This window comes from Archocentrus centrarchus, chromosome 21, assembly GCF_007364275.1.
Source record: "Archocentrus centrarchus isolate MPI-CPG fArcCen1 chromosome 21, fArcCen1, whole genome shotgun sequence".
NCBI classification, from domain to species: Eukaryota; Metazoa; Chordata; class Actinopteri; order Cichliformes; family Cichlidae; genus Archocentrus; species Archocentrus centrarchus.
Window position 1 is genome coordinate 7,360,124 of NC_044366.1, and position 25,977 is coordinate 7,386,100.

At 39.1% G+C, this 25,977-nt stretch overlaps 1 protein-coding gene and 1 pseudogene across 3 annotated transcripts in view; both read right to left on the reverse strand.

Annotated features, from left to right (window-relative positions):
- The window catches only part of dnah7 (dynein, axonemal, heavy chain 7), an 85,896-nt gene extending 70,003 nt beyond the window's left edge, over positions 1–15,893 (reverse strand). The window contains exons 1-19 of one of the 3 annotated variants that reach the window (XM_030758000.1): positions 15,754–15,891; positions 14,716–14,812; positions 14,413–14,587; positions 13,629–13,683; positions 11,526–11,706; positions 11,244–11,313; positions 10,974–11,099; positions 10,491–10,610; positions 9,323–9,506; positions 8,987–9,166; positions 8,358–8,630; positions 7,966–8,093; positions 7,543–7,621; positions 6,960–7,184; positions 6,646–6,792; positions 6,061–6,240; positions 3,597–3,737; positions 3,110–3,477; positions 915–1,101 (exon numbers count right to left, since the gene is read on the reverse strand). In XM_030758000.1, coding sequence (XP_030613860.1) covers positions 915–1,101; positions 3,110–3,477; positions 3,597–3,737; positions 6,061–6,240; positions 6,646–6,792; positions 6,960–7,184; positions 7,543–7,621; positions 7,966–8,093; positions 8,358–8,630; positions 8,987–9,166; positions 9,323–9,506; positions 10,491–10,610; positions 10,974–11,099; positions 11,244–11,313; positions 11,526–11,706; positions 13,629–13,683; positions 14,413–14,587; positions 14,716–14,812; positions 15,754–15,822 — 2,985 coding nt within the window. In that variant the 5' untranslated portion in view covers positions 15,823–15,891. Of the gene's footprint in view, positions 1–914; positions 1,102–3,109; positions 3,478–3,596; positions 3,738–6,060; positions 6,241–6,645; positions 6,793–6,959; positions 7,185–7,542; positions 7,622–7,965; positions 8,094–8,357; positions 8,631–8,986; positions 9,167–9,322; positions 9,507–10,490; positions 10,611–10,973; positions 11,100–11,243; positions 11,314–11,525; positions 11,707–13,628; positions 13,684–14,412; positions 14,588–14,715; positions 14,813–15,753 lie in introns of those variants that run through there. The other 2 variants (XM_030758001.1, XM_030758002.1) reach the window with 2 other exon arrangements.
- A 674-nt stretch (positions 15,894–16,567) lies between these two features.
- The window catches only part of LOC115800620 (uncharacterized), a 29,765-nt pseudogene continuing 20,355 nt past the window's right edge, over positions 16,568–25,977 (reverse strand).

A 25,977-nucleotide genomic window follows, 5' to 3' on the forward strand; every position in this document is an offset into this window, starting at 1 on the left:
CTGTACACATGAACATCTCTGTGTGTAGGCTCCCTGTCCCTCAGTGACCTCATTTTCTTTGTGGTTCCATACACCCCTGCCCCTTCCAGACAAAATCCATAATTTCTATTTGATGGTGCAGTCAGGCTAGGCTTTCAGAGGACACTGCCTGAAATTGATGTGTCTCATTTCAGGTCTACTGAGGACGCCAATTACCCTTTGGAAACTCTTTGAGGATGCACTTGCAACACTCACTTTCTATCCCCACTCTGTTGTTTCTGTCTCGCTCCCTATCTGTTTCAGACTGATTCACTCTTATCGCATTCCCTCTGTCTGAATGCTCCTTTCTGCTTTGGGTGTATATGTATGAAGTTCTTCTTTTCCTCTCTCAATGTGCATGTTTATGTGTCTGCATGCTGACCCACTGAATTTCGTCCGATTACAGTAGACAACCTTAAATTTTAATGAGTAAACTTCCTAATAATATATATTTGTCCTGAGCTGGGAGTGCTGAGCTTTAAGTTGAGACTGTATTTAAACCACAGGACAAGTAAATACATGGGCCTTATCTTGGCAATATCTGCCCTTGAAACCCAATGCTCCTTCAGAGTTTTCCTTTTTATCAGTAATTGGATTCAAGGATTCAAAAGCTTTATTGTCATTCTCACGTAAAACATGACAGGAATGAAATTCAGATTCTGAGGTCCCTCCAGTGCAAGTTGCAAAAGAAACTATGTACAGTGTACACTTACAAATAAATAGAACATAATAAATAATAACTATAAAGAAAGAAATGTGAAGATTAGTGATAGATCACTGATCTGCAGATTGCAGCTGATCTTTCTGCTTATTTTCTTCCATAGACAGTTCCCTAATTATATCTGTAATAAAAACAAAATGAAATGAGATAATAAATAAATAAATAAAACACCTACCAGTGAAACCTGTTTCATGATGTCTCTCCATGTTTTGTCGACAGTTGTGAACCGGCGTCCCTCTTCAGGCATCTGAATCATAATGTCTGGGGAGCTGAATATGGGCTCCAGGTAAAGCCAAGTAAACTGCACCTTTAACCACTCATCCAGAACCTCTTGGAGAAGCAGTAACTTTCTTTCCCATTCCCTAAACATAAAAATAGTTGTTATAATATTGCTTATTACTGTGTATTTGTATTATCTTGAATTTAATGTGTTACAATCACACCAGTGAAGCAACAGAATCGGTGACAAAGGGCCCACCGGAAACAAGTCTGACCTATCGGTAGGAATGTGGACTACACTCTAGCTGCAGTTGTACGAGGACTGAATGGCTTGTAACAACAGACCAGACACCCCATACCCCTGCAGCACCCCACACAGGATACCCCAAGGGACGCAGTCAAACGCCTTCAGCAGGTCCACAAAACACATGTATACTGGATGAGCAAATCCCCATGCATATTCGAATATCCTCAAGAGGATGAAGAGCTGGTCCAGTGCAGTGTTTTGTGCCTCTTCAATCTGAGGTTTAACTAACAAACAAACTCTCTTTTCCAGCAGTCTGGCATAGACCTTCCTGGGGAGGCTGAGGAGTGTGATCCCCAATACTTGGAACACACAACATGGCTTCCGCCCTTGGCCACTGCCAGACACAGTGCACCCTAACAATGCCTCCTGCAGGTGGTGGGACCACAGGCGGGCAGGCCCATGTCTCTTCTTTCGGCTGGACCCACCTATGAATTACTTTTGGTTTGGGGTTTTTCAAAAGCTGAAATCTTGTTTTAAGCTTTGCTACACAATATTTCATTAATTTCAAAACTTTTTAAAATAAAAATGCATCTTTTTACTTTCTTCAATGACTACACATAAGATGTCTCCTCTTCATCCTGATCACAAACACAACCAGATCTAAACTAAGACCACACAGTTGTGCTTTCCATGTCTTTGTTGAAAACTCAAAGAACTAGCTGGATAAAGAAAGTGAACTTTTGAGTAGAGGAGCTCATAGAACTTCCATCACAGATTTTCTGTAGTCATTATACAATGATGTACAATGTTCCCCTAGAAAATTGTTTCAGTTCATCAGTTCAGATCTTTTACCTGACTCTAGAGGTTGAAAAAAAATATTCAAGTTTCTCTGATCTCAGCAGGGATTGTTGTGGGCACTTTAATCCACATGTGGCATCTGTTTAACTGTGAACTCCTTCTGGACAGAACTCATTAACTCACAATCACCACAGCATCTATGAAGAAGCCACACATCTCTGAGATTCTTCACTGGCATTTAGGGTAGCACCGATGTTTGCAAACAACAGTAAATTTCAGCAGTGAAATTATGCAACAAGTTCACATTAGCAGTAAGGGTGGTGGGGCACAGATCCCTCCGTTTTCTACACAATCTCACTCGAGCCCTGCAGCAAGCAACACATAGACTGCCAACAGATTGAAGAAGAAGAAGAAGAAGAAGAAGAAGAAACAGCCTTTATTGTCCCACAGAGGGGAAATTTGGGTGTAACAGCAGCCGCAGTTATTATAAATATAAATAAAGATATAATAATTCACACTATTAAGAAAAGAATATATATAAAATCAACAAACAATATTAACCTTAATACTACTAATAATAATAACACTATATACAATGTGCATGATGTGCCGGACTATTTACAGTATATTATATATTATCCTACATTGTGTAGGCTATTGTGGTTTTTGTTGGGAGCAGTGATGGTTATAAAGTCTTACAGCTGCTGGGAGGAAGGATCTGCGGTAACGCTCCTTTGTGCATTTAGGATGCAGCAGTCTGTCACTGAAGGAGCTCTCCAGCTCAGCAACAGTTTCATGCATGGGATGGGAGACCTTGTCCATCAGTGATGTTATTTTGGTCAGAGTCCTTCTGTCTCCCACCACTTGCACTGAGTCGAGAGGACATCCTAGGACAGAGCTGGCTTTCCTGATGAGCTTGTCTATCCTCTTCCTCTCAGCTGTAGACAAGCTGCTGCTCCAACATACTGCTGCATAGAAGATGGCTGATGCCACCACAGATTGTAGCTAAATAGTGAGTGTATGGAATTTTCCCCTTAATATACTGAACTGATTTTTCTAGCGAGCATAGCAAAATTAGTCTAAAAACAAAAACTCTTAACCCTTACCGTATTTCCACTTCAAAAGGTTTGATGAAGGGTGAGCCCCTCATGGTTTGCGTCTTCACAATATGATCATCCAACAACATCTGCACTTCTTCCACAGATGACAGGATGGAGGTGCCTGTCTCTCGGTAGCTAAGCAGTTTAAACTCCATGTGATCCCACTCTCTGGCCATTTTCTCCATGGCCTTCTGCAGGGAGTACTCCTTGCTGGCTGCTTCACTAATGCCTTCGAAGCTGCCAAGGTACTGTTCCAGGTGCATGGACAGGAAGTGAAACACTGAGCCCTTATCATCAGTTGGCTCCAGGTTGTTGCCAACCAAATTGGACATAGCATCCCAGTGACGTTTACGCAGGCCCGGGTTGCACAGTACCTATGAAAAAGCAGAAGCAGTACAAAAGTCTTCAAGAAGACTTCCAAAATTTAAAATTATATTGTATTAGGTATTAAAGTCAAGCCTTTAAAAATGAAATCTCTCTCTTAATTTCTCACCTGCACCATAGGAAAGTGCTCCTTGAAGTCCTTCACTTTAGCCTTCATAGTGGTGACCATATTAAGAGCATTGGGTACGTCACTAAAGGATTTCTCCAGCTTATATAAAGTGCGCCAATAGTTGCCAACATCACCCGCTACCTACATGGGTGAGATGTTTATAGGTAGGAATATGAATTAATAATTGTCACTTCAATTAATACAATTAGAATATTTATTATTGTAACACCAAAACAGTTTAGTAGCAGCTTAGTCACCCCCAGCAGCTGGGAAATCAGGCCGGCTGGGTGACTGTGAGGAGGAAGTGTAGCCTTAAACGTTCATGTGTCTAATAGTGTTCCCCACCAAGAAACACCCACCAAGGAAGAAAAGAAAAGAAAAGAAAAGAAAAGAAAAGAAAAGAAAAGAAAAGAAAAGAAAAGAAAAGAAAAGAAAAGAAAAGAAAAGAAAAGAAAAGAAAAGAAAAAATCCCTGCCTGTCAGGTCACTCCTGAACCACCTGTCAGAAGCAAATATAATTTATTAAGCTTTAATATATCAAGGCTCTTTTAATCACCTTTGTATTCTTACCTGCATTGTCATGACAGCATAGAGGAACAAACAGTAATTATACTTCATTGCCTGTTATTTGTCAAGTGTCTATTCTCCACATTTGTAATATTTGTAATTCATAACAAATAATAATAAAAAAACCCCACTTAAATCTATGCACCATTTGAGTCAGTCCTTTGAACCTCATCATTTGACTATAAACGGCAGCATTATTGACAGAACATTTCAGGCCATATTTACATAAAAGGCAAAAAAATAAAAAAAATTAAACAATAAATGTGGAACATCTTTTAACACTTCCGCCGTCAAACTGTGCCAGGTCTGAAAAGCCATACACTTACAGCAATCTGACGGCAGAAGGGTTATTATCATTATGGAAATTCACTAAATGCAAACTGGGAAAAAGCTTTGAATGTTTTTTTTGGGGTTTTTTTTGCATTTTTGGCCACAGCAGCTTTTATCACCAGTGGAGGGAGACAGGAAATGGGGGAAAGATACAGGGGAGGACACACAGGCAAATTGGGATCAGGCTGGGACTCAAACCCGCGCCACCCACACTGCAACACGGCATAGGTATGTGGTCGCCGGCTTTGCCACCAAGCCACCCGGGCACCCCTTTGAATGTAATTTTGTCAAAAGACTGAAACAGTGGTACTGGTGTAGCTACATCTGAAAAACCTGCAACATTTAAAAAAAAAAAAAATCCACAAATGCATGAAAGGCTGCCAAACTCCAAAGTGTCAGAGACTGACGGTAAATGCAGCAAAGTTATCAGTATGAGAATAATAACCTAAATAAAATCACCTATGGCACAGTTTTTAAAAAATCCTATGTGACCTCTTTCTTGAGCTATTGCCTTCACGAGAGTTCCACAAGAGTTTACTTTTTGCTGCATCTATAGGATCAATTTGAAAATCCTAGGTTATCGCATTCACAAAGTCACCCACCTGCCCGCCCAGTGGGGTGACCACAATACCCCATCAGCCTTTTTAGGCTGAGGGGTAAAAAATGTGTTTGTAATAGTGCAACTATTGATTGCAGTAGAGGGAGCAGCACTGTTAAATACAGCAGTGCTCACAGAGGCAGTTATAGCTTTAGTAATAATAGCTGAGTGTGCAGTTAATGAAAGAAGTACTCAAATAGGCATTAAAAGGAGTTTAAACAGAAAATATTGTTTCGTATGGAGCTCTGCTCTGTTAAGCTCAACAACATCAGTGAGGTGAAAAATGCTGAGCACTATGCTCCCCCAACATAGAGTCTGTGGGAGAATGACCATAACAAAAAGGGAAATGGCACTACGGAAGAATATAATAACACGTTCCACATGTAGTGATGTTATATTGTAAACAACAATGAAAAAAAAAACAAAAAAAACAAAACAGATAGTGCAGTTAATAAAAATCCATCAGATCTTTAAATATTTATCTCTTCCAGGGATTTATTAGAAATTGCTTAGAATTAATCTTTTTAGTTTCTCCTAATATTGCATATCTCATTCAGTTTGGTTTAATACTGACCATTTAATCTTACTCTTTTTAAATACTATTGTTTTAGGCATTGTGTTGCTTTCTGACCAAGCACTTTATTAATGAACTACCAAGATGGCTGTTTTGAGTGTTCAAAGTACTACAAAATAAGCTCTGTATTATTGTTACATTTCAGGACAATTTATATTTCTGCAAATATGTATATATATATATATATATATATATATATAATCTTCCCAGAGACTTGATAAAATTCACTATTCTAATGAACAAGTCAAAATCTGAAGCAGTTCAGACCCTGTGTAGTGGTCTGGATGCCATTGTTACTGGAATGAAAATCAGAAAATTAGAACTGAGCTTGATCTGTAACCTAAACCCCCTAATCTGTTCTGTAGTGAATATAAAGCAGTTTTCCACTGCTTGTACCTTGTCTGGGTTCACACTGGTGAGTGGTCCATGCAGCCACTGTTCATATTGTTTTAGGAAATCCGTGGCTGTCTCATACAGGTTCAGGAATGGTGCCAGTTTCTCCTGGGTCTTCTTCCGCTCTGGATACTGGGAAACAGACCAGCCGAAGGCCTCCTCATCTAAATTTAGATCATTAATCTTTCCAGAGCAGTAGAAAGGTAAGGGGAGGGATAAAAAAATAAACAAAGAAATACAAAGAAAAAATAAATAAATGAGGAAATGCATGAGATAGATGATACAGCCTGTGAATTTAGTGATTTTCTTACATCCAATGCTGCCCTCTAGAGGTTACATATTTTAAAGCACCTATAATCACATTTGAATACAACTCAATCAACAAGACAACAAATCTTTCACTCCAAACTGATACAAACTTCAATGTAATTAACACAATTAGCCAAATACACTTTATGCTGTGTTATATCAGGGGTTTGGCATCTGTATAACTTCAGTATTGCCCTATTCCTGCTCTTCATACTTTTGTTTGCCTCAGCTGCTTTTACACATTTCTCTCTAAGTTTACATCTTCAGGTTCCGATATACCTTTTCAGCAGCTAACTCCAGTTTGGCATTGAGGTCCTGGGCTTTTTTCAGGTACTTGCTGAGATCGGGTAGCTCTCCAAAGGCCTTAAACTCCTCCACCGCTATACTGTAGCTTTCCAGTTCTTGCAGAAATTGCTCACGGTACAACTGGAATGAAGTTATGGAAACAGGTCCTTTTATTTTAGCCATCAGGATGTTTTCTGGGGGTTTCTGACAGTTCTATAGTTTGTTGATATAATATCTAAATTCTGGTATGACAGTATTTCTATAGAAACTGTGGATTTGTAGATGCAGTAAAATAGAAATGCACAGACCTTAAGTCCACTCTGAAATTGCTCCGTCTTTTCGGTAACTATCTGACCGTGTTCCTGAAAGATGGACGGCATACGCTGAAACCACTGGATTGTCTCTGCATTGTGCTCCATATCCAGTGGTGAGAGGGTGACAAATTCCACCAGGAAACACGACTGTGTGATGGAGTCAGCCAGTCTTTGTTGCAAAAGAGGCATCTCTGTGGTCTCCACCTTATTGATATAAGCCTAGGTAAGAGCATCGAGCAAAAACAAACAATGGAGTAGTACTTCATTAAAAAGAAAGAAAGAAATATTATACTTAAAAACAGTATTTAATTAGTGTCATTGTTTTGTAACATACTAAGGTAGTTAATAAGTTTGAAGAAATGAAAAAACTTCCAGGTTTTCTGTGGCCTCAGCCAAAGTGCCTTCTTGCCATAAGCACTCAAAACCACAAGAAAAGAATTAAAATGCAAAGTTTACGGTCGGGTTGTTGAGTGTTAAGTGCACTCCATAAACACTTTGTGGACGAGCTGTAAAGGACAATTGTGCACGGCATAATGCAACAAGCCTGGTATGTGTGATTAAATTTTGGTGCAGTCACCTTTAGTTCCATCAGCTTCTGAATATCTGGCGGCGTGCTCAGTGCCTTCTCTGAAATCAGCTCAAATTCATCACAGAGGCTGTGACAGGGAGCGTAGCATTAATTCAGTGATATATATATGGAGGATTTCACAGATTTACAATCTTATTATGGCAGCGCTTGGAGATAGTGAGCACCACACAGCAGCTAACACAGGCCCTAAAATCAAAAAGCGCACTAAGGTACATCCCTGTAGCTTTCATAAAGTGCTTTTTTTTTTTTAAGTGACCAACTCTTAAGCCTCCCTATGCATATTTCAGCTGCTTAATCCCTCTCAGCTTTTGCATGTTTGCTTAGTGATAACTTGCTTCAGCTGTATTTTGGACTCTATGTTGATCTAGAGAGAAAACATTCCTGCTGAAAATAAAAAGAAAACCAACTAACTTCTTGTTGGCTTTCTGATGGTCATCTAGCATCCGGGTAACCAGTTTTTGCTGTATTTCCTGTGCGCGCTTGACAAGAGAGTGGATGAGCTCATGGGACTGGACCTCAAACATGCCAAGATGTACCACCTAAAGTCCAAGGCACAAGTAAGTGGCACAGTTAGTACAATTTAATAAATGGCAATGGAGTTTTCAAATAAGCCCAATCAGATAACCAAGAATGTAATGAATGTTGCTTTCAAGGTTTTCCACTGTTAAGCTTTTTGGAATTGTTAGACAGTATTTCGGCAAAATATTCATCAGTAGAACTAGAAAGCAACATCAATACCCACAGAATACATGATCTTGGTTTTGTTTTGGGTTTTTTTTTTGTTTGTTTTTTAATGCCATTACCTTGAAAGGCATATACTGGATCTCATCAATAAGCTTCTGGTAGCGTAGCACCTCTTCCATAAATTCCTGGAATGAGTGCTGTTCACAGAGGAACTGCTCCACGTCTTTGTCTGCCTGCATGGATACCAGTCCGGCATATTTATCATACTCGTGGATGTACTCCTTGGGCCTGACGCACTCAGCCCAGAATACCCTGCGTACCTCCTCCTGGTGGGCATGAATGATCTCTGGAAGCATGATGGGTTTTAGAGTATTTCCAAACTGGGAGCTTGGCTGGAGAAACAGAAAGAAAGAACAGAAATAAAACTCAGGGAGTAAACTCAGAAAACGTATTCTTCGCTGATAAAAAGCAAAAGTAATGTGATTTTAAAATACAAAATAAGAGAACTTAAACAGAATGACAGGAGAAAAAAAATTACAATTCACTGCCAAATATTAGAACTTACAAAGTGTGCAATACAATGATGCCTTAGAAACTTGTAGTAATGTCAGATATTAACACTGTACTGGAAAACCTCCGCAATATAAATAAATTCATAATTTCCATGTAAAAAAAAAAACACTACCAAAAAAATGTTAAACAGGACTGTATGGAGATGCCACACATGAGCTCAGAGTTGTCTCCTTACCCAGTCAGGGTACAGTTTGGTTTCCACACGAGGAATCACACTGACAGATTTGAGCATGAACTTGTACACATTAAGGAAGGCTTCCTCGTACACTTTGAGGCTGGGCTCAAACCTGATCTCCTTATCCTCCAAGATCAAATCCAGCACAAAGCCCAAGTGCTCACTGGCTCGTTCTGAACACTAAGATAGTGGAGACCAAATTAAAACAATGCAACAAGAAAAATTGCAAACCTAAATGTGTTCACTTGGTCATATGGGTGAAAATATATTGAAATCACTTTAGCCTAACCAGTCTGTTCCACTTTTAAGCCATATTTGCCCGAACTTTCTTATTACCAGATCTCGTGACATTAAGTGTGTATAGTCAGTGACTGAATCTCTTAGAAGATTCTGCAGGTGGGACGTCATCAGCGCAGCCACACAGTTGAAAAAAGATTCTAGTTTGGTCATGTTGCTTGGAGGAGGCACCAGTTCATGCCTGCACCCTTGGTAGTAAATGTCTTGAACTTTAGGGAGCCACCTAGAACAAAAAAGAAAAGCAAAATCAGATTTAAGATTAAATTCTATAAATGAAAACCAGTCTTACTGACAATTCAAAGCACTTTAACTATAAGCCACATTTAACCATACATTCATACAGCGCTTTATTCCCTTCACTTTAAGCATTTAATCTATCTCTAATCCCTCATCACCAATAAACCTAACATCCCTGTCTTAACTGTGAGAGGAAGCTGGAGAACTGAGGAAACCCATACAGGCACGTGGGGAACATGCACACTCCCCACACAAAAGCCTCAGCCAGGGTTTGAACCAGGAAACCTTTTGCTGTGAGGCAACAGTGCTGACCACTCCACTGCCATGCTTAAATGCATAGGCAAAGGTCTTTTGGGATAGTCTGCTGTGGATGTGCTTCTGTGCCTTTGTGCTTGGGCACTTTGCAGTCATTGAATCAATGATGAATTCTGCATCATATCAATTTTGCTTAAAGATAATGTCAGACCATTTGTCTGGAAGCTGAACTTGAACTGCTGACATTTTTAGCAGAATAATGATCCAAAGCAGTTCTAGCAAATCTGCCAAGGAATGACTCAAAAAGGGTTCCGAAAGGCCCAGTCAAAGCCCACATTTAAATCCCACTGAAATGAGGTAGGTGGATTGGAAACAGGCAGTACATGAAAGAAAGTCATCAAACATCTTATAAACAAATGAATTTTGCATAGAAAAAAGGTGTAAATTCAAAGGGCTAATGTCGGAGAGAACTAAACCATAATGTAAAATACTTACAGGAAGTTATTTCTGCTAAAGTGAAGGGTACAGTTAGATTTTTTTTCTAGAGTAAATGATTGAAAATGAACAGTGCATTACATTAAAAAAAATGGTGAGATTTCCTTATTTATGCAGTTTTTTGTTTTTTGTTTTTAAATCAGATTTATGCAGAGGTATCGTCTTACTGTTGTTTCACAAAGCACAGGTATGCTGGTATCAAGTGATGAGGTGGGCTTACTCTTTGAGAAGGATTCCTGCGGCACTTTCGACATTTCGAGTGACAATCTGCTGAAACTCAGAGAGCTCAGTGGACTCCTTTCTGTGGTAGAACTCCTCTACGTCAATCAGCCGGAGATTTCTGCAACCAGGTAATCAAGTCGGGTAAAAGTACCAGGCAAACAAGAATCATCTACACTGATAATTACCTGTTTTATGAGAGGTATGTGACATGGTAAAATGTTAAAGTGCCACAATTTTTCTAAAATCAGACCTACATATACACCATCAATTATTACGTAACAGAGACTTTTTTTACATGCTGTGTTTCTGACTTGCATTCACATATTATAAAATATGACATATTGCATGACACATGCAATAACAGTACAACAAATACTGCAATCATTTGCAATTTAAAAGGTTAATTTGGCCAAGCTTTTTAAATCTTCAAATTAAAAATTACAAACTAGTTTGAGACAGTCGTGCTTCAAAGCATACGTACTTGAAAGAGAAATGCCAAAGATACTGCACTTTCAGCATGGTGGGGTTGACGGAGTAAAGCTTTTCACCAATCCTCTTACGTGCGTGCACAAATGATTTGTTCCATGGTTTTGGCACGTTTTCCACTCTGGCAGTAAAAGATAACTGGGCCAGTAAATAAAAAAAACTTCCCACAAGGGTTTACACCATATATAATTTATAATTGTTAAGGCTTCTAGTCTGCTTACTAATACTTGTTTTTCTATGTGCAATAAATATCCTGCTGACTTACTCAAGCCTGTGAGGGGGCAGATCTTCCTTCTCTCTGTCATACCCCTTTGATTCTCCGAATATATATCTCACTGCAATTACACAAAACATTACACACTGTAACAACAATCTTATTATTACTACTACATTCTACAACAAAGAATGACTTTGTAATTAGGTTCATGTTACATAAAGAATTCTGCAATTTGCACAAATAAATTTTCATCCTTTGATAATGATTTGTGGATTGAAAGACCAAATGGATTCATGTGTATTTGGACATTAAGTGTAAATCAATAAATACAGAGTGCTGCCTTGGTGCTGCAAATATAGTCCTCCTTGACTTCATCCATCAGCAGCTCCAGCAGTGTGCTGTGGTACTTCAGGTCTGGGGAGACCCTTTTCAGAATGCTCTCCAGCCAAGAATCCTCCAGAGGAGGAATGTTTTCCAAGTCTATGCCATGCTCGATGTAGTAGTTATATCTCTGCCAGGAAAAAATAATAACCAACTATTTAGGTGATGAAATGATGGAGGGTGGGGGTGGGGGGGGGGGGGTGGCATCCACATCCAAATCAAACTCAAACTTAACTGTGATTCAACATGTGAATATCCCATTTTTTTCTTTTTGCATGCTTTCTGAATGACCTACAGTAGATTAGAATCAGAATCAGAATCTTTATTGTCATTGTACACAGAAGTTGCACAACGAAATTTAAAATGCATTCCTTTCTAGGTGCCTCAGACAATAAATAATAAAATAATAAAAATACGAGTGATAAAAATGATTACTAAAATACAGTGCACAATAGTAAATTAAGATGAATCTAGCCCCAATACACACACCAACGCACGCACACAGTCAGCACTACCACCCCACATCACTGTCCAAACCACACAGAGTTCAGTTCAATGATAGCCCTGGCATAAAAGCTGTTCCTCAGTCTGTTTGTTCTGGCCTTCATTGTCCTGAAACGTCTGCCTGATGGCAGTAGCTGAAACAAGGAGTGTCCAGGGTGTGAGGGGTCCTGGAGGATGTTCTGTGCCCTCCTCTGGCAGCGGGCATTGAACAGTTCCTGGAGGGAGGGCAGGGGACAGCCTATGATCTTTTGAGCCGTGTTGATGATTCGCTGGAGTGTTTTCCTGTCTGCTGCTGTGCAGCTGTTGAACCACACGCACAGACAGTAGGTCAGGATGCTCTCTACACAGCAACGGTAGAAGGACACCAGCAGATTCTGGGTCAGATAGTTGCTCCTAAGAACCCTCAGGAAATGCAGTCTCTGTTGGGCCTTCCTGTAAATGCTGGTCGTATTGATACTCCAGGTCAAATCATCCTGCAGATGTACTCCCAGGAACCTAAAATCTGAAACCAGCTCCACTTCATCCCCCTCGATGAACAGAGGTTGAATGACATGTGTTGTCCTCCTAAAGTCTACTACCATCTCCTTTGTCTTAGTGGTGTTCAGGATCAAGTTATTCTCACTGCACCACCTTGACAGCCGCTGCACCTCGTCCCGGTATGCTGACTCATCCCCGCCTGATATGAGCCCCACCACAGTGGTGTCATCCGCAAACTTAATGATGCAGTTACTGGCATGTATGGAGGTGCAGTCATGTGTGTAGAGGGTGAAGAGTAGGGGACTCAGCACACAGCCCTGTGGAGAGCCGGTGCTGAGGCTGATGGCTGAAGAGAGGTGGGGACCTACTCTTACCCTCTGGGAACGGTCTGTCAGGAAGTCCTTGATCCAAAGACAGGTGGAGCGTGGTATCCCCAGATCTGACAGTTTGGGGATACCACGCTCCACCTGTCTTTGGATCAAGTGGAGCGTGGTATCCCCAAACTGTCAGATCTGGGGATACCACGCTCCACCTGTCTTTGGATCAAGTGGAGCGTGGTATCCCCAAACTGTCAGATCTGGGGATACCAGATCTGACAGTTTGGGGATACCACGTGGTATTATTCGTGCTGTGTTCCTCTATGTAAGATTAAAAGGTTATAATTAACAATATATGTGGTTTAATTGTTTGCATGTACTGTAGTATATTTGAAAATGTATTTTTAAGTAAGGAACAGAAAGCAAACCAAAAAAGTCTTGTGGTTACCAACTGCAGCTAATTAACCAAGAACGCATGATTATTATATCGACATCATGAAAGGATTTAAAAAAAAGAAAAGACAATTCTCCAAAACCACAATACAGATGATATCAAAGTGAAAAAGAAAAACTGTGGAAAATGAAATATTTTTACCGACAGCCTGCTGGATTTGGTTATTTTATGTGTTTCCAGTTCACTTGTTACCTGAACGATTTCTAAACAGCTTTCATCAAATCTTGATAATGAGGACATACCAACCAAAAAAAAGGTCTATGACAGAAAACATATTGTCGAGTGCGGATATCATCTTACCATTTCAGACTCTCTATCTAGTGGTCTTTTGCCAGCTTCCTCTTCTTCCTGCTGCCTAAAACAGAAAATCCAAGTAGGAGTCAACACAGAATAACAAACAGCATTTCCATATCTTAAACAGATTAAAGCAGCAGTGGTTCAGTCTTTGTTATGGTTTACAGCACAAAACTGCTTTCTGTATATACATCATGGTAAGAAAGCAAGTTTTCTATTTATATTTAATATTGACTTAAAAATTATTCATAAATGTGTGGTTAAGTCCCAAAAGCATATATAATATGGCAAACTCAAAGCCCCAGTGCCAAATGTGGTCCTTTAGAAATTTTAATCCAGCTGACATATTACTTCAGCTAGTTGCCGCAGCATACTTTTTTACAGGGTTAGGGCCAGGCTATCATTTAATTTGAACCCCGTGTACCCTGTAACAAGTATCATCATAACAGAGGAAATACCTAATACCAATTATTTTCTGAAAAACTGTTTACAGTGTTTAAAGTTTATTTACAGTTTTTAGATCATTTATTTGCTGCTAGCTTCAAGACAGAAGACTATGGCTAAATGGTACATTTAAACTACATGATTGTTTATTTTTTTAATGAAATTTCCACATACTGTGTAGTCATTTTTAAGCCTGTTAAGAAGGCTATGTGAGGCTTGCAGGAATGTGTGCATGAACAAAATCAAAGATGGACAGTTATCCATCTTTGGGAATCAAATCAAGATAACTGTACTATGACAGACAAATAAGTGCATATAAAGGACTATAAATAAGCAGAGAACTCACCATATAAATTTAGCCAGAGTTTTTCGGAGATTTAGGTTTTTTCTCTCGATACATTTGCGGATTATGCTGCGATGCTTGGATGTCCCATAGGTATGCACCTGCATTCTGCCCTCAAATTGGCTCTGAGCTCTGCCATGAAATGGCCTGCTGCCTGCCTCATCACTCAATTCATCTCCTAGAGCATACAAACAGTTCAGAAAGGTAAACCATAAACCTTCAACACATTGGTTGGCATGAAACTCATTTTTATGTAAGTCAAAAAAAAAAACCAAAACAACTCAAAACCTTGAGCAATGAACCCACGTTTTGAAGCTGCTTCAGTTCCTTTGGGTTTCTGTGTGAGTAGAGAAAAGAGCGAAAATGAAGGTCTTGGTTCCATCCAGGGCTGCTTTCTGCGGACCTGAGCAGTGGAGAAAGATTATCTGAGTTAACCAAACCTAAACTAAAAACTTAAATTTAATGTGAATAAAACATTTCAGTTAACTGAAACAGAAAAAGACTTTAGAAAAAAAATAATGCCACAAATCTAACTGAAATAAAATAAAAAATACTCAGTCATGTGAAATAAAGTTCCCACAGGACTCTATGCAGACCTATGACAAAAAAAAAACAAACAAACTACTGTACACACTAGGATTCAGTATCATGTAGAACCACCTTTATCTGCAGTAACTTGAAGTAATGGTTTTCTGAATGACTTGATCAGTCTTTCACGTCATTGTGGAGGGATTTTGGCCTACTCATCTTTACACTGTTGCTTCAGATTAAATGCACAGCTTTTTTTAACAGCTAAAGCTAGGCTGGATTTGGATCATGAAATAAGACAGTGATCTGATCCACATCAGGAAATCTGCAATGGAGTCACTGAAAAAAGAAAAGAATCCAGGCACCACAATGGCCCTGTCAAAGTCCAGACCTCAAGCCACCAAAATGTTGCCGTGGGACCTTTAATAATGACATTGGACACTTGACTAAAAAAAATACTCTGGTATACAATAGAGTCCCCACAGGACTGCACAGGAAATGTTTTTGGTTATAACTTGCAGCCTTTTTGGTTAACATTTTCAACACAACCAAGTAAGACTAAGCTAACCTAATATGAAAAGAGACATTCACAACCACATTAAAAATAAGAAAAATAATAGAAAATATAAAGCTATTGTTGTTCTTTGCGCAAATAGGCTAAACAATTCATATGTTCAGTGCACTAACACCGGTTTACTGACAGGTATCAACATTTGCCTAACTTTTCTGTCGTGGTCAGTTACGCGGGACAGTTAACAACACAGAAACGCAGATATTTCTTCCACCTAACGATATTCTAAAGTATTCTGAACTTACCTGTGTTGGACTTGGTGGTAAAAGTGAGGGACTACCTGTAACACCTTCTTCCTTCTTTGGTGAACTCATACTGGTGCCAACTTATCATAAACTACCGCTGAACTATTTACCAAAGCTCTGTGCCGTTGCTAGGGCAGTTGCCAAGTAATCAACAGTAACCTTACGTCAACTGTGAACAACAGAAAGTCGCGCGCGCACGGACGTTATGATACTTCAGCGGTAAAAATGTAATAAAAAATGCTTTCTAGTTAAATGTTCATGTTTTATTTTATTTTCTCTTTATATATATATATATATATATATATATATATATATATATATATATATATATATATATATATATATAGTGTGCATACAGTACCAGTCAGAAGTGTTTTGGCACACCTTTAAAAATTGTCTGCATTGTAGATGAAAGTCAACCAGAAGATTTTTTTATAGTTTAGACTCTTCAAAGTAGGCACCTCTTGCTTAGATCATACTGGACTTATGTGGGCCCCTTGTTTTTTGCTGCAAGCTTGAGTGGCTGTAAACAGGCTTTTATACAGTTATGTGGCTGTTTTCAGTACAGTTGGAATGGAAAAAAGAATACTTTGCTGTAACAAAAACTTTTTTTTATTTCCACCCATACATTATATAAATACAGTAAATAAAACTATTTACACAAACCTACAAGAGTAAATTTGACTAAAATATCCATATATGCATTGCCTTGTTTTTTTAGTGACAAAAACATTTCTAATGCATAGAAATTATAATATTAACAGCTACTTGTTTTGTTCTGTACAAAAACTATTACAAACATATGCTAATATTATCTGGAAAGCCTGATTAAGTGTGGAAACTCTGCAAGAGAAACAGGATGTTCTTAATTTTACTGTATTCCAACTAAGAACTCCAGTAGGACTGTTTAGAATATTACTTTTTATGCCTGTGATCACAGTGGTAACATCTGACATGGGTTTACTGCTATGCTTGGAACAAAAAAGAAACAGACGTTTTTCTCAGTTCCACTTGCTAGTTGGATTTCTTCAGTCCAGGTAGAGTGAGCTCATACCTAGAAAAGAAATATGAAATGTTCATGTAATTATATGCACACAAAAATAAGCAGGCACACATTGTTTTGTTAGGCTCCATGCCATCCAACCAGTTACATAAAAATTCTTGGAACCAACAAAACATGGATATAGTTTGCTTTTGTTGCCTAAAGTTAAATTAATTTTCTTGCTGTTGCCTGGCTTTATTGCACAAAGTAATGGGAATTCAATTCCACTGAGAATCAATTTAGACAATCTGACTAGGAGTCACAATTCTTGTAAAAATGGGAAAAAAATGGAAAAGTGCACATAAAATGGCAAATATGAACTTTACTGTGAGCACAGTTTGGGTGAAGAACCATTAGGTAATAACTGTTTACAAACCCAACTCCAAAAAAGTCAGGACACTGTGTGAAATGTAAATAAAACAGAATGCAATGATTTGCAAATCTCATAAATCCATATTTTATTTGCAATAGAACATAGATAACATATCAAATGTTTAAACTGAGAAAATGTCCCAGGTCTGCCCCGGGGCCTCCTCCTGGTAGGACATGCCTGGAACACCTCACCCAAGAGGTGCGCAGGAGGCATTCTAGTCAGATGCTCGAATCACCTCAACTGGCTCCTTTCGATGTGGAGGAGCAGCAGCTCTACTCTGTGCCCCTGCTGAATGACTGCACTCCTCACCCTGTCTGTAAGGGAGAGCCCAGCTACCCTTTGGAGAAGCTCATTGCTGCCGCTTGCATCCGCAATCTTGTTCTTTAGCTCACTACCCAAAGCTCATGACCAAAGGTGAGGGTAGGGACGTAGAATGACCAGTAAATCAACAGCTTTGCTTTCATGCTCACCTCCCTCTTCACCATGATGTACCAGTGCAGGCACTTCACACTTTTCTGGCTGAGCACCATGGCACTGGAGCTGTTTAACCACCTCAGTGACCTCATCCCCAGTGATGGGCGAATCATCCTCCTTGTCCTCAGACTCTGCTTCCACTACAGAAGGCGTGTCAGTGGGATTAAAGAGGTCTTCAAAGTATTCCTTCCACCACCTGATTATAGCCTCAGTTAAGATCAGTCGCGCCCCACCTGCACTGCATACCGTGTGAGTAGAGCACCGCTTTCCCCTCCTGAGTCGCCTGACGGTTTGAGGCCATCTGAAAGTCTTTTTCCATGGCCTTACCAAGCTCCTCCCACATCCGAGGTTTTGCTCCAGCCACTATCTGAGCCATGTTCCGCTTGGCCTGCTGGTATCCGTCAGCTGCCTCCAGAGTCCCACAGGCTAACCAAAACAAACATTCCCACCTTCCCAACTTTTGAGACATGTTGCTGTTATCAAATTCAAAATGAGCTAATGTTTTTTCTTAAAATGGTACATTTTATTTTCAAAAACAAAATGTACCACTTTGGTTTATTAGATTTGCAAATCATTGCAAGTTCTGAATTTTAATTTACATTGTACACAGCATTCCAACTTTTTTTGGAATTGGGGTTGTTAAGCAAGAATGTAGAAGTAGTGATTCTTATGAATTGTGGCAGGATGGACTGACAGACATTTCAATTCCATGATAGCAGCAATAGTCCAGGAAATTATATGGAAAAAAAGAAACTGGAACCAAAATGCCCAACAGTAAAGGTGCAGGCAGATTTTAGTATAGAACCGGTGTAGCTGTTTCCTTGCATTCTTACCACCAAATAAGACAGAGGTCTAGAGAACCATCATTCTTATCTAACTCCCAGCAAGAAAGTAAATATGTGAATTTCCCCCATAAATCAAACTGTTTCTTTAATTAAGCTGGTCAAAGAGGATTTTCTTTACTGAGCAAACTGATGACTGCAGGATAATTACAGAAGGAATTATTGATACTTAGACTCAGCACACTTTGTTCCATTCAGAGCAAAACAACAGGAATTATTTGCATCTTGTTTGCAGTTACAGTGTCACATAAATCATGTAATAACAGAAACCTGGCACCTTACCATGCTGTGATGCCTTTGACCAGATCTGCTTGAGATAGATCTATTATTACCTGTGGATAGAAGCAAAGCTATTAATTATACAGAATAAGCAGCAAAAACATGTCATTGAAAGCAGCTGGGATGTTGATTTTGCCATATATGAAATATTTAAAACAAATATATAAACCACAATGAGCCAAAGCTGGAAAATGAGAGGTTGTATATTTGTCACACAAATGACTAACTGCATGAAACAGTTTAACTGCCAAAAGCCTTTTAAGCTTTTAAGCCTTTAAAGCTTGTGTCAGGAGGAAAAATGCATTATTTACCATGAGTATTATTACCACTTATCTTTGTTAGAATTATAATGATACTAGTACTAGATATTTCTTGAATAGGCATATGATTTTTCAAAGAAATAGTCATTTTTAGGAAGGAAAAAATAGTCTTGAAAGCAAATCTCATGGCACATGCATGCACTTTTTTAAGCAAATGTCGGCGTATTTATGTTAAATAAAATGTAACATGTTTAAATACTGCTCAGTATACAGTAGTTTTATTATTTATATTTTTAAGGAATCAGTATTAAACGAGTATCTCCGCCCATCCATAGATAACATTACCCACCGAGCCAATGTCCTTTCTCTCTCTCGAGACCAACATCTTGTTATTTTTCACTGACACATCCAACTTCCTAGTTTGTGCTTCCTGAAGTGACACCTTGAACTCAAACCTGTGATGAAAAAATATGTTGAGAAAAAGGAAAAGAAAATGACACCGTTTGAACATCAGAACTTCAAACATACACAAACTACAAACTAAACTAAAATTGTCAATTCTTCATCTTAAAAAAATAGGAGATGGGTAATGAGTGTATTAAGTTTACTTTTCATTAAAGACAGGATTGACCATCCTCTTCTTGACATTTGTCTTCTTGCAGTGCTTCCAGCTTTGGTCGGGGAGTAGATACAGGCGGACATAAGAGTCTGTGCCGTTCTCACTGCAGGGGAATAAGTTCCTGTGTGGAGGAGGCCACAGAACAGAAATGAAAACTGTTTTTGCATATTCTAATCACAGCCTTTTACTGCCTAAAGCACTAGTGAGGAGAGATTTTTGTGACATACCTGCAACTGTTAACAAAGACCATGAGTTTATGCCTCAGGGTTGCATAGCGTATGATGAGCTCAATCTCTCCAAATGAACCCTGATGATTCCTAATGGCCCTGTAGAGGTAAAAATATGCAAATGCCACTTATTTTTCTTTTTAAAATGCAGGATCTCGCTCAGTTTAGGATATCTGTGGAAAGGTTAGAAGTAAAGGACTGAAAAGGACACAGAGAGGAAAGTCTCACTCTGGATAGGAGGCTCCATCTGAGAGGTCGAAACGTGATGAGGCGATGGAGTTCTCTGACGGCAGGCTGTGGGAGTCGAACCGACGTACACTTACTGATGAAGATGATGGCTTCCTGTTTTCAGATGCCTGGAAGGAGCCACAGCGTTGAACTACATAATATTCATTCAGTGAAGCAGCCTCTGGGTCCGGAGTAGAGGCAGCAGGGATACTGTTGGAGGGAACTGTGTGAGAGGAGGATGGAGCATTGGAGGGACTGGAGACTGAACTGTTCTCTCCTTGTTTGACCTGTTGTTGTCGGCCTTGTGGAGGAGGACTGAGGATAGTTTTGGGTGGAGGCTCTTCCAAAGTAAGAATCTGTGCAGGAGTGAGAACACAGCTAGTTTAATTGACAATACCGCACTGGAATAAAAGCTCTAAAATACGGTACTATCCAAGGTATGATACCTCTGTATCTGTCACAGATACGGACAATATCCTGACAAATGTGCACTGGATCTTGACGGATACGTTTTTTTTAGATTTCTCCGTAAACAGACAAGATTGGACCCTGAAAAATCCAAACTCTGAATGAACATCCTTTACATAGTAGATGTTAGATTCAACTCATTGTCATTGTGCACACAAGGCACACAACGAAATGATCCAGAATATCCATTTAAACATCTGTGACAGATCAGATCATCCCGTATTCTCTCTGGAAACATTACAGATACGTGACAGATCCATAAATTTGGAACTGCCACGGATCATTCCGAGCATTCCAGATCTTTCCGGATACAGGCCCTTTTTGTCCAGTGCTGGCTAACACTACCATGGGTAACCCAGGAAAGTGGAAACACAACAGATCATTGGCTTTGTACAGGAAGAACTCGTGTGCTCACCCTGAGAGCAGCCTTTAGTTTGATCTGGCTGTTTGCTCCAGAGCACTCCAGCAGGAAGTACTCATCTAGAGTCATGTCTGAGATGTTGAGGAGGCGACTGAGGGCCAAGGTAAGAACACCAAGTAGATTCTTCTTTTCAGGCTCTTTGACCTGAACCACACAAACAAAGAGAATATATATAAAACACAGATTAGAATAACCTCATGCTGAGATCTGATGGACTGATGTCTAGTTTCAGAAAATGTTACAGCATCACTGGCACTTGGATCCATTTTAGATAATTAAGATTCAAAGTCTTCACTACGATGTATGTCTTGGTGTCTGACCATAGTCGACAGTAGAAATTGATTTATTCTGAGTCAAAACTGGAAAATAAAATGTGGGTAGGAATATGCTAAATAAATTATAACACTATATATTTTTTAATCATAGCAAAGGTCAAGTTTTTAAAAGCAATATTTAGTGAACAGTTGTGTAGCTTTTTCTGCCAGAGCTGTGCTGTGATAAGCAGCAAACCTGAACCACGAGCTGCTGTGCTTTGACATCACGCACAAAGAAAGTGAAGCCCTCCTCCCACACCGGGTCTTTGGATGCATACACAACCTGCGGAAAGAGTGCATCAAGTGGTAACTGAATTTATTCGCAACAGATTTGATCTTTCTAGCAGCAGAAATGCTATAAAATCTGTAAATATCCCACAAGTGATATTTTTCATTTTCTTTAACAATGTGCTGTTGAAAATATTGCGACTTATACTGTGACGCAATCCCACCAAAATGCAGACAGATAGATCTTGACCTGGCCTGGCACACTGGACTAGGGTTTATATATGTCTCATGTTAAATCTTCTCTGTATAGACCCTTTTCTAATTTTGAAATTATTCCATAATGAATAAAGGTGAAATAGGATCATCAAAATTATCCAAAAAAAAAGTACCCATCCCGCTATTTTAATTGTCATATTGGGTTTTGGCACATCAAAATATACTGCTCAAAAAATAGAAATAAAGGAACGCTCAGTAGTTTGTACAGCCCCCGCGAGCTGCAATGTCAGGCCATGCTCCTAATGAGATGACAAATGGTGTCCTGGGGGCTCTCCTCTCAGATCTGGACCAATCAATGGCATAAATTCATCCTCCAGGAACTGCCTGCCAGAGGTTTAATTGACTTGATGGTATACTCTGATTAAAAAGTGTTCCTTTATTTATTTATTTTTTGAGCAGTGCATATAAGAAAAGCACATTCTATGTCAGAAGCAGAAAAAAATCTGGAAAATTGTTGATCAGTGTTTGTGCAGTTGTGAGAGCTATACCTTGCTTTTCTGAACATCGTTGTTAATGGAAAATTCAACTAAGGAGTTGGGACAGTCTGTTCTCTTTGTGAACTGAAAAGAAAGGAAATCAGTGAGGCAGTGAAAGCACCAGTAACTCTCTATTTCTATCCATAACTACTGCTAACTGTCTCTGTTTCTCCAAGTCAGTGGCAGTATTAAAAACAGAAAACCTGCTTTGCCGCTGTAAACCTCTGCCAACCAGGTTAAGTTGCAGTTTACATTCGTTCCGTTACATCCCGTTTCTCTGTTATTTGTGTGCAATTTTACCATAATTGGATGATGAATTTTCAATTTAATGATTATTAGTTTCCTCCAAATCTGGACTATGTTTACTTCCTGCACATTATTTAGACCGCGAAACTTAATCAGTCTCAGGAGGTAAACACCAGCTGTAAGTAACAGCAGTATAAAGTTACAGGCATGCACCAGACAAACTGGAAGGACCACCTTTGAACATGCACGGGCACATCTCCAACACCAACAGATTTGGCATCCAAACATAAAAGCACTACTGTGGGACATTCAAATGAAAGAGTGCAATGAAAAAATGAAAGAAACCCCTCTTTGGACAAAAGCGAAAACAAACTTCCAAACTTCTATAGGACCCCCTATTGTTTGAACTAATATTGTGTATTAGTGCCAAATAATCTCATAAATTTGGCAGTGAAACAATGACCACATACAACCTCACAGGGACACAGCCTGATGCAATAATACTAACAACATAACACGCTCTTGTCTTACCTGTGCTTCTTTTGAGTTCCTCCTGTGTTTCTGGTGGTCTGGGGTCTGAGCAGTACAAAAACACAGCTGAGTACATTTGCAGCAATGCCTCGCAACAGCAACAGCAATAGGCCCTAATAGAAGATGCTTACTGGTAGATCTGTGGCATTGTCCAGATACAGCGCAAGTATGGCACAAGAAAAGTCATCAGTGGGCTGGAAGAAAGTGTTGTGAGACGGAAGAAATATTATTTCCACAGCAGCTGGGCACTGAGCTACATACAGCTGCAGCTTGTTGTTCAAAACTGTACCTCCTTCATCAGACTGACGTCAGTCTGAAGGGAGAACCACTGGAGCTTAAGACGAACTTCACCGTGTGGTACCCCCTCCAGAGGAAACCACTGCAAGAGTGAGAGGACATTTAAAACGATTTAATACAAATACAAAACTAGTGAAAATGGTAACAAGTACTTTATAAGAAACAATGTCTTGTAGTACAGAAATACTGTGTTATGAGTATTAATCAGCTTATTCTACATTTTAAAAAAAGCTCACTTGATCCATTTGTTTCTCCTTCTTCACTTCTCCCAAATCGAGGTTATAGCTAAAGCAGACAGCCAATGTAAAAATATAACATAATTTTAATGATGCCTCAGAATTCAGGTATCTTTTTTTTTTTTTTTACATACAACTCAAAATCCTGCAACTAAGCTAATTACCTTCCAAGGAAATCATCTGTATCTACGTCTTCATCATACAGGTCCACTTCTAGCTCTTGGCCCGGGGCCTCATGGACAACAAACTGCACAAAGATACAGAAAAGAAGGATGCTTTTTCTGAGAGCGCTCAGAAGACAAGGAAAAGTGTTTTTTCCAGGTTACATATAGAAAATGGAATATTATTTACTAATAAAGTACAGACAATACTGTAAACAAATAAAAACTGCATGAATTTGTCAACTTCAGCCTTAAAACAATGAACTGCTTTTACAAAGATGAATGATGTAACTGTGTCTGTATAGCAGATTACAGGCTATGAAAAACAACCATTGTTTTCTCCCTTAAAAAAGGAACAAAAATGACAGAATTAAACTATCCTATTAGTAAAATCAAAGTAAAGATAAGTGCAGTATCTTTGCGTTACCCTACCTCATACACTTCATTCCATTTTGGGTGCAAATTCTTTTTGATGGTCTTGCTTTTGAAGCGTATGTTGCCCACTCTCAGTGTGGCGTAGGGGTCTGATTTGCCTTTCACTAAACCCATAACATATGTGTCCATAGCCAGCAGGTCCCTTGCCTCCAGCAGGTGGACCCTCACCACCCCCTAAGAAGAAAAAGCATCAATCATATTAATCATAGTGTCTCTCTGTATGATTATTAACAAGGAAAAATAGGTTACAAGAACAAATAGTCCACTTTATTTTGGCAGGTTTTGTTACTAATTAAAAAATCCAAGTAGCTGCAGGTTATAAGATGAAGATAAATATGTAAATTGGAAGTGTTATGGCATCTCTTACATACACGAGGAAGTGGGAACCTCATCTGGTCCATTTTGACCTGGTCTATGAGGGGAATGCACATGCGGTTGGGCAACACTACAAAAGAAGCAATGATGTTCATGATGGTCTCGTCAGACAGTGAGCTGTAAAGTGAAAGATGCGATGAGACCACTAAACAGCAACAGATATGAGTGACCATAAAGAATCAGAAATAAAAGGATAAATTTTGAAAGACGCTATGAATTTCTGACCTAAAAGCAGGAGAACCTAAAACATTTGTCATGCCAGTCCAGTTTATTTTTATTGTCTGGAAAAAAAATAAAAAAGATTTAGAGCTTTAAACAGTACTGACCCCACAACTCCACTTTACACAATAAGACACTGTGAAAAATCTGTGACCGCTTACAGGGCAGCGAATGAAGAAAAAGGTGACTCCTCCCACCAGTGGTGTTTGACCAATAAGAGGCTCTAAAATGACCCTCATCATCCCCTGGAGCTGAAAGATTCAGAGCAAGTTTTTACAGTAAACATGTGATACAGCTGATAAAGAGAGAGACCACAGAAGAAAGAGTTGCTCACTTTAAGTCCTTTTACACCAGCTGTGACTGCCTTGTTCACATCAGCACGGATGTCCACGTCACCTTCATAACTGCAGAGTCAACTGTGCTGGTTAAACATGGCAAGAAAAAACAGCATGCATACTACTTGGAATTTAATGCAAAAAAATGTGTTTGACTAACCACATATTCATGTCCAGAATCACTTCCTTATGACCCACTTCATGTGTGTATGCTCTTATTCCTGTGACCTTGAGAGGCTGAAAACATTTAAAGAACCTCACTGAGCCACAATAGAATACCTGCTGGTGTTTTATACAACACATTTCCAATGAAGAAATGCCACTGAATATTACGATGCATAACAAACACAAATACAATTCAAAAAAGCTGGGACACTGTAAAATGGAAATAAATACAAAATGCAATGATTTGCAAATCTTATAAATCTTTATTTTATTGTTGGGGGGGGGGGCAGCAAGAGGCTGGAATAATAAGTAGTACTAAAAGAAAAAGCAAGAGAAACATTTTTCAGCTAATTAGATTAATTGGCATTTGATATTTGATATGTTTTTCATTCTCTTGTGAATGAAATATGGGTTTATAAGATGTGCAAATCATTGCACTCTTGTTTATAATTTCACAGAATCCCAGCCTTTTTTTTCAGAATTAGGTTTCTTGAAATGCCGCATAAATCAAAGCAACTCACAATGCGTCCAAAGTGGATCTTGGTGAAAGTGAATGTTTTTAGTGCAGGACTGGAGAACCTGATGGATTGCTGGATGTTTTCTCTAAGCAGCCTCTCCATGTACATCTCAAAGTAAGGCCACATCTGCTTCAACACCTGAAAACATTACAAAAACAATCTAAAAACATATGAATATA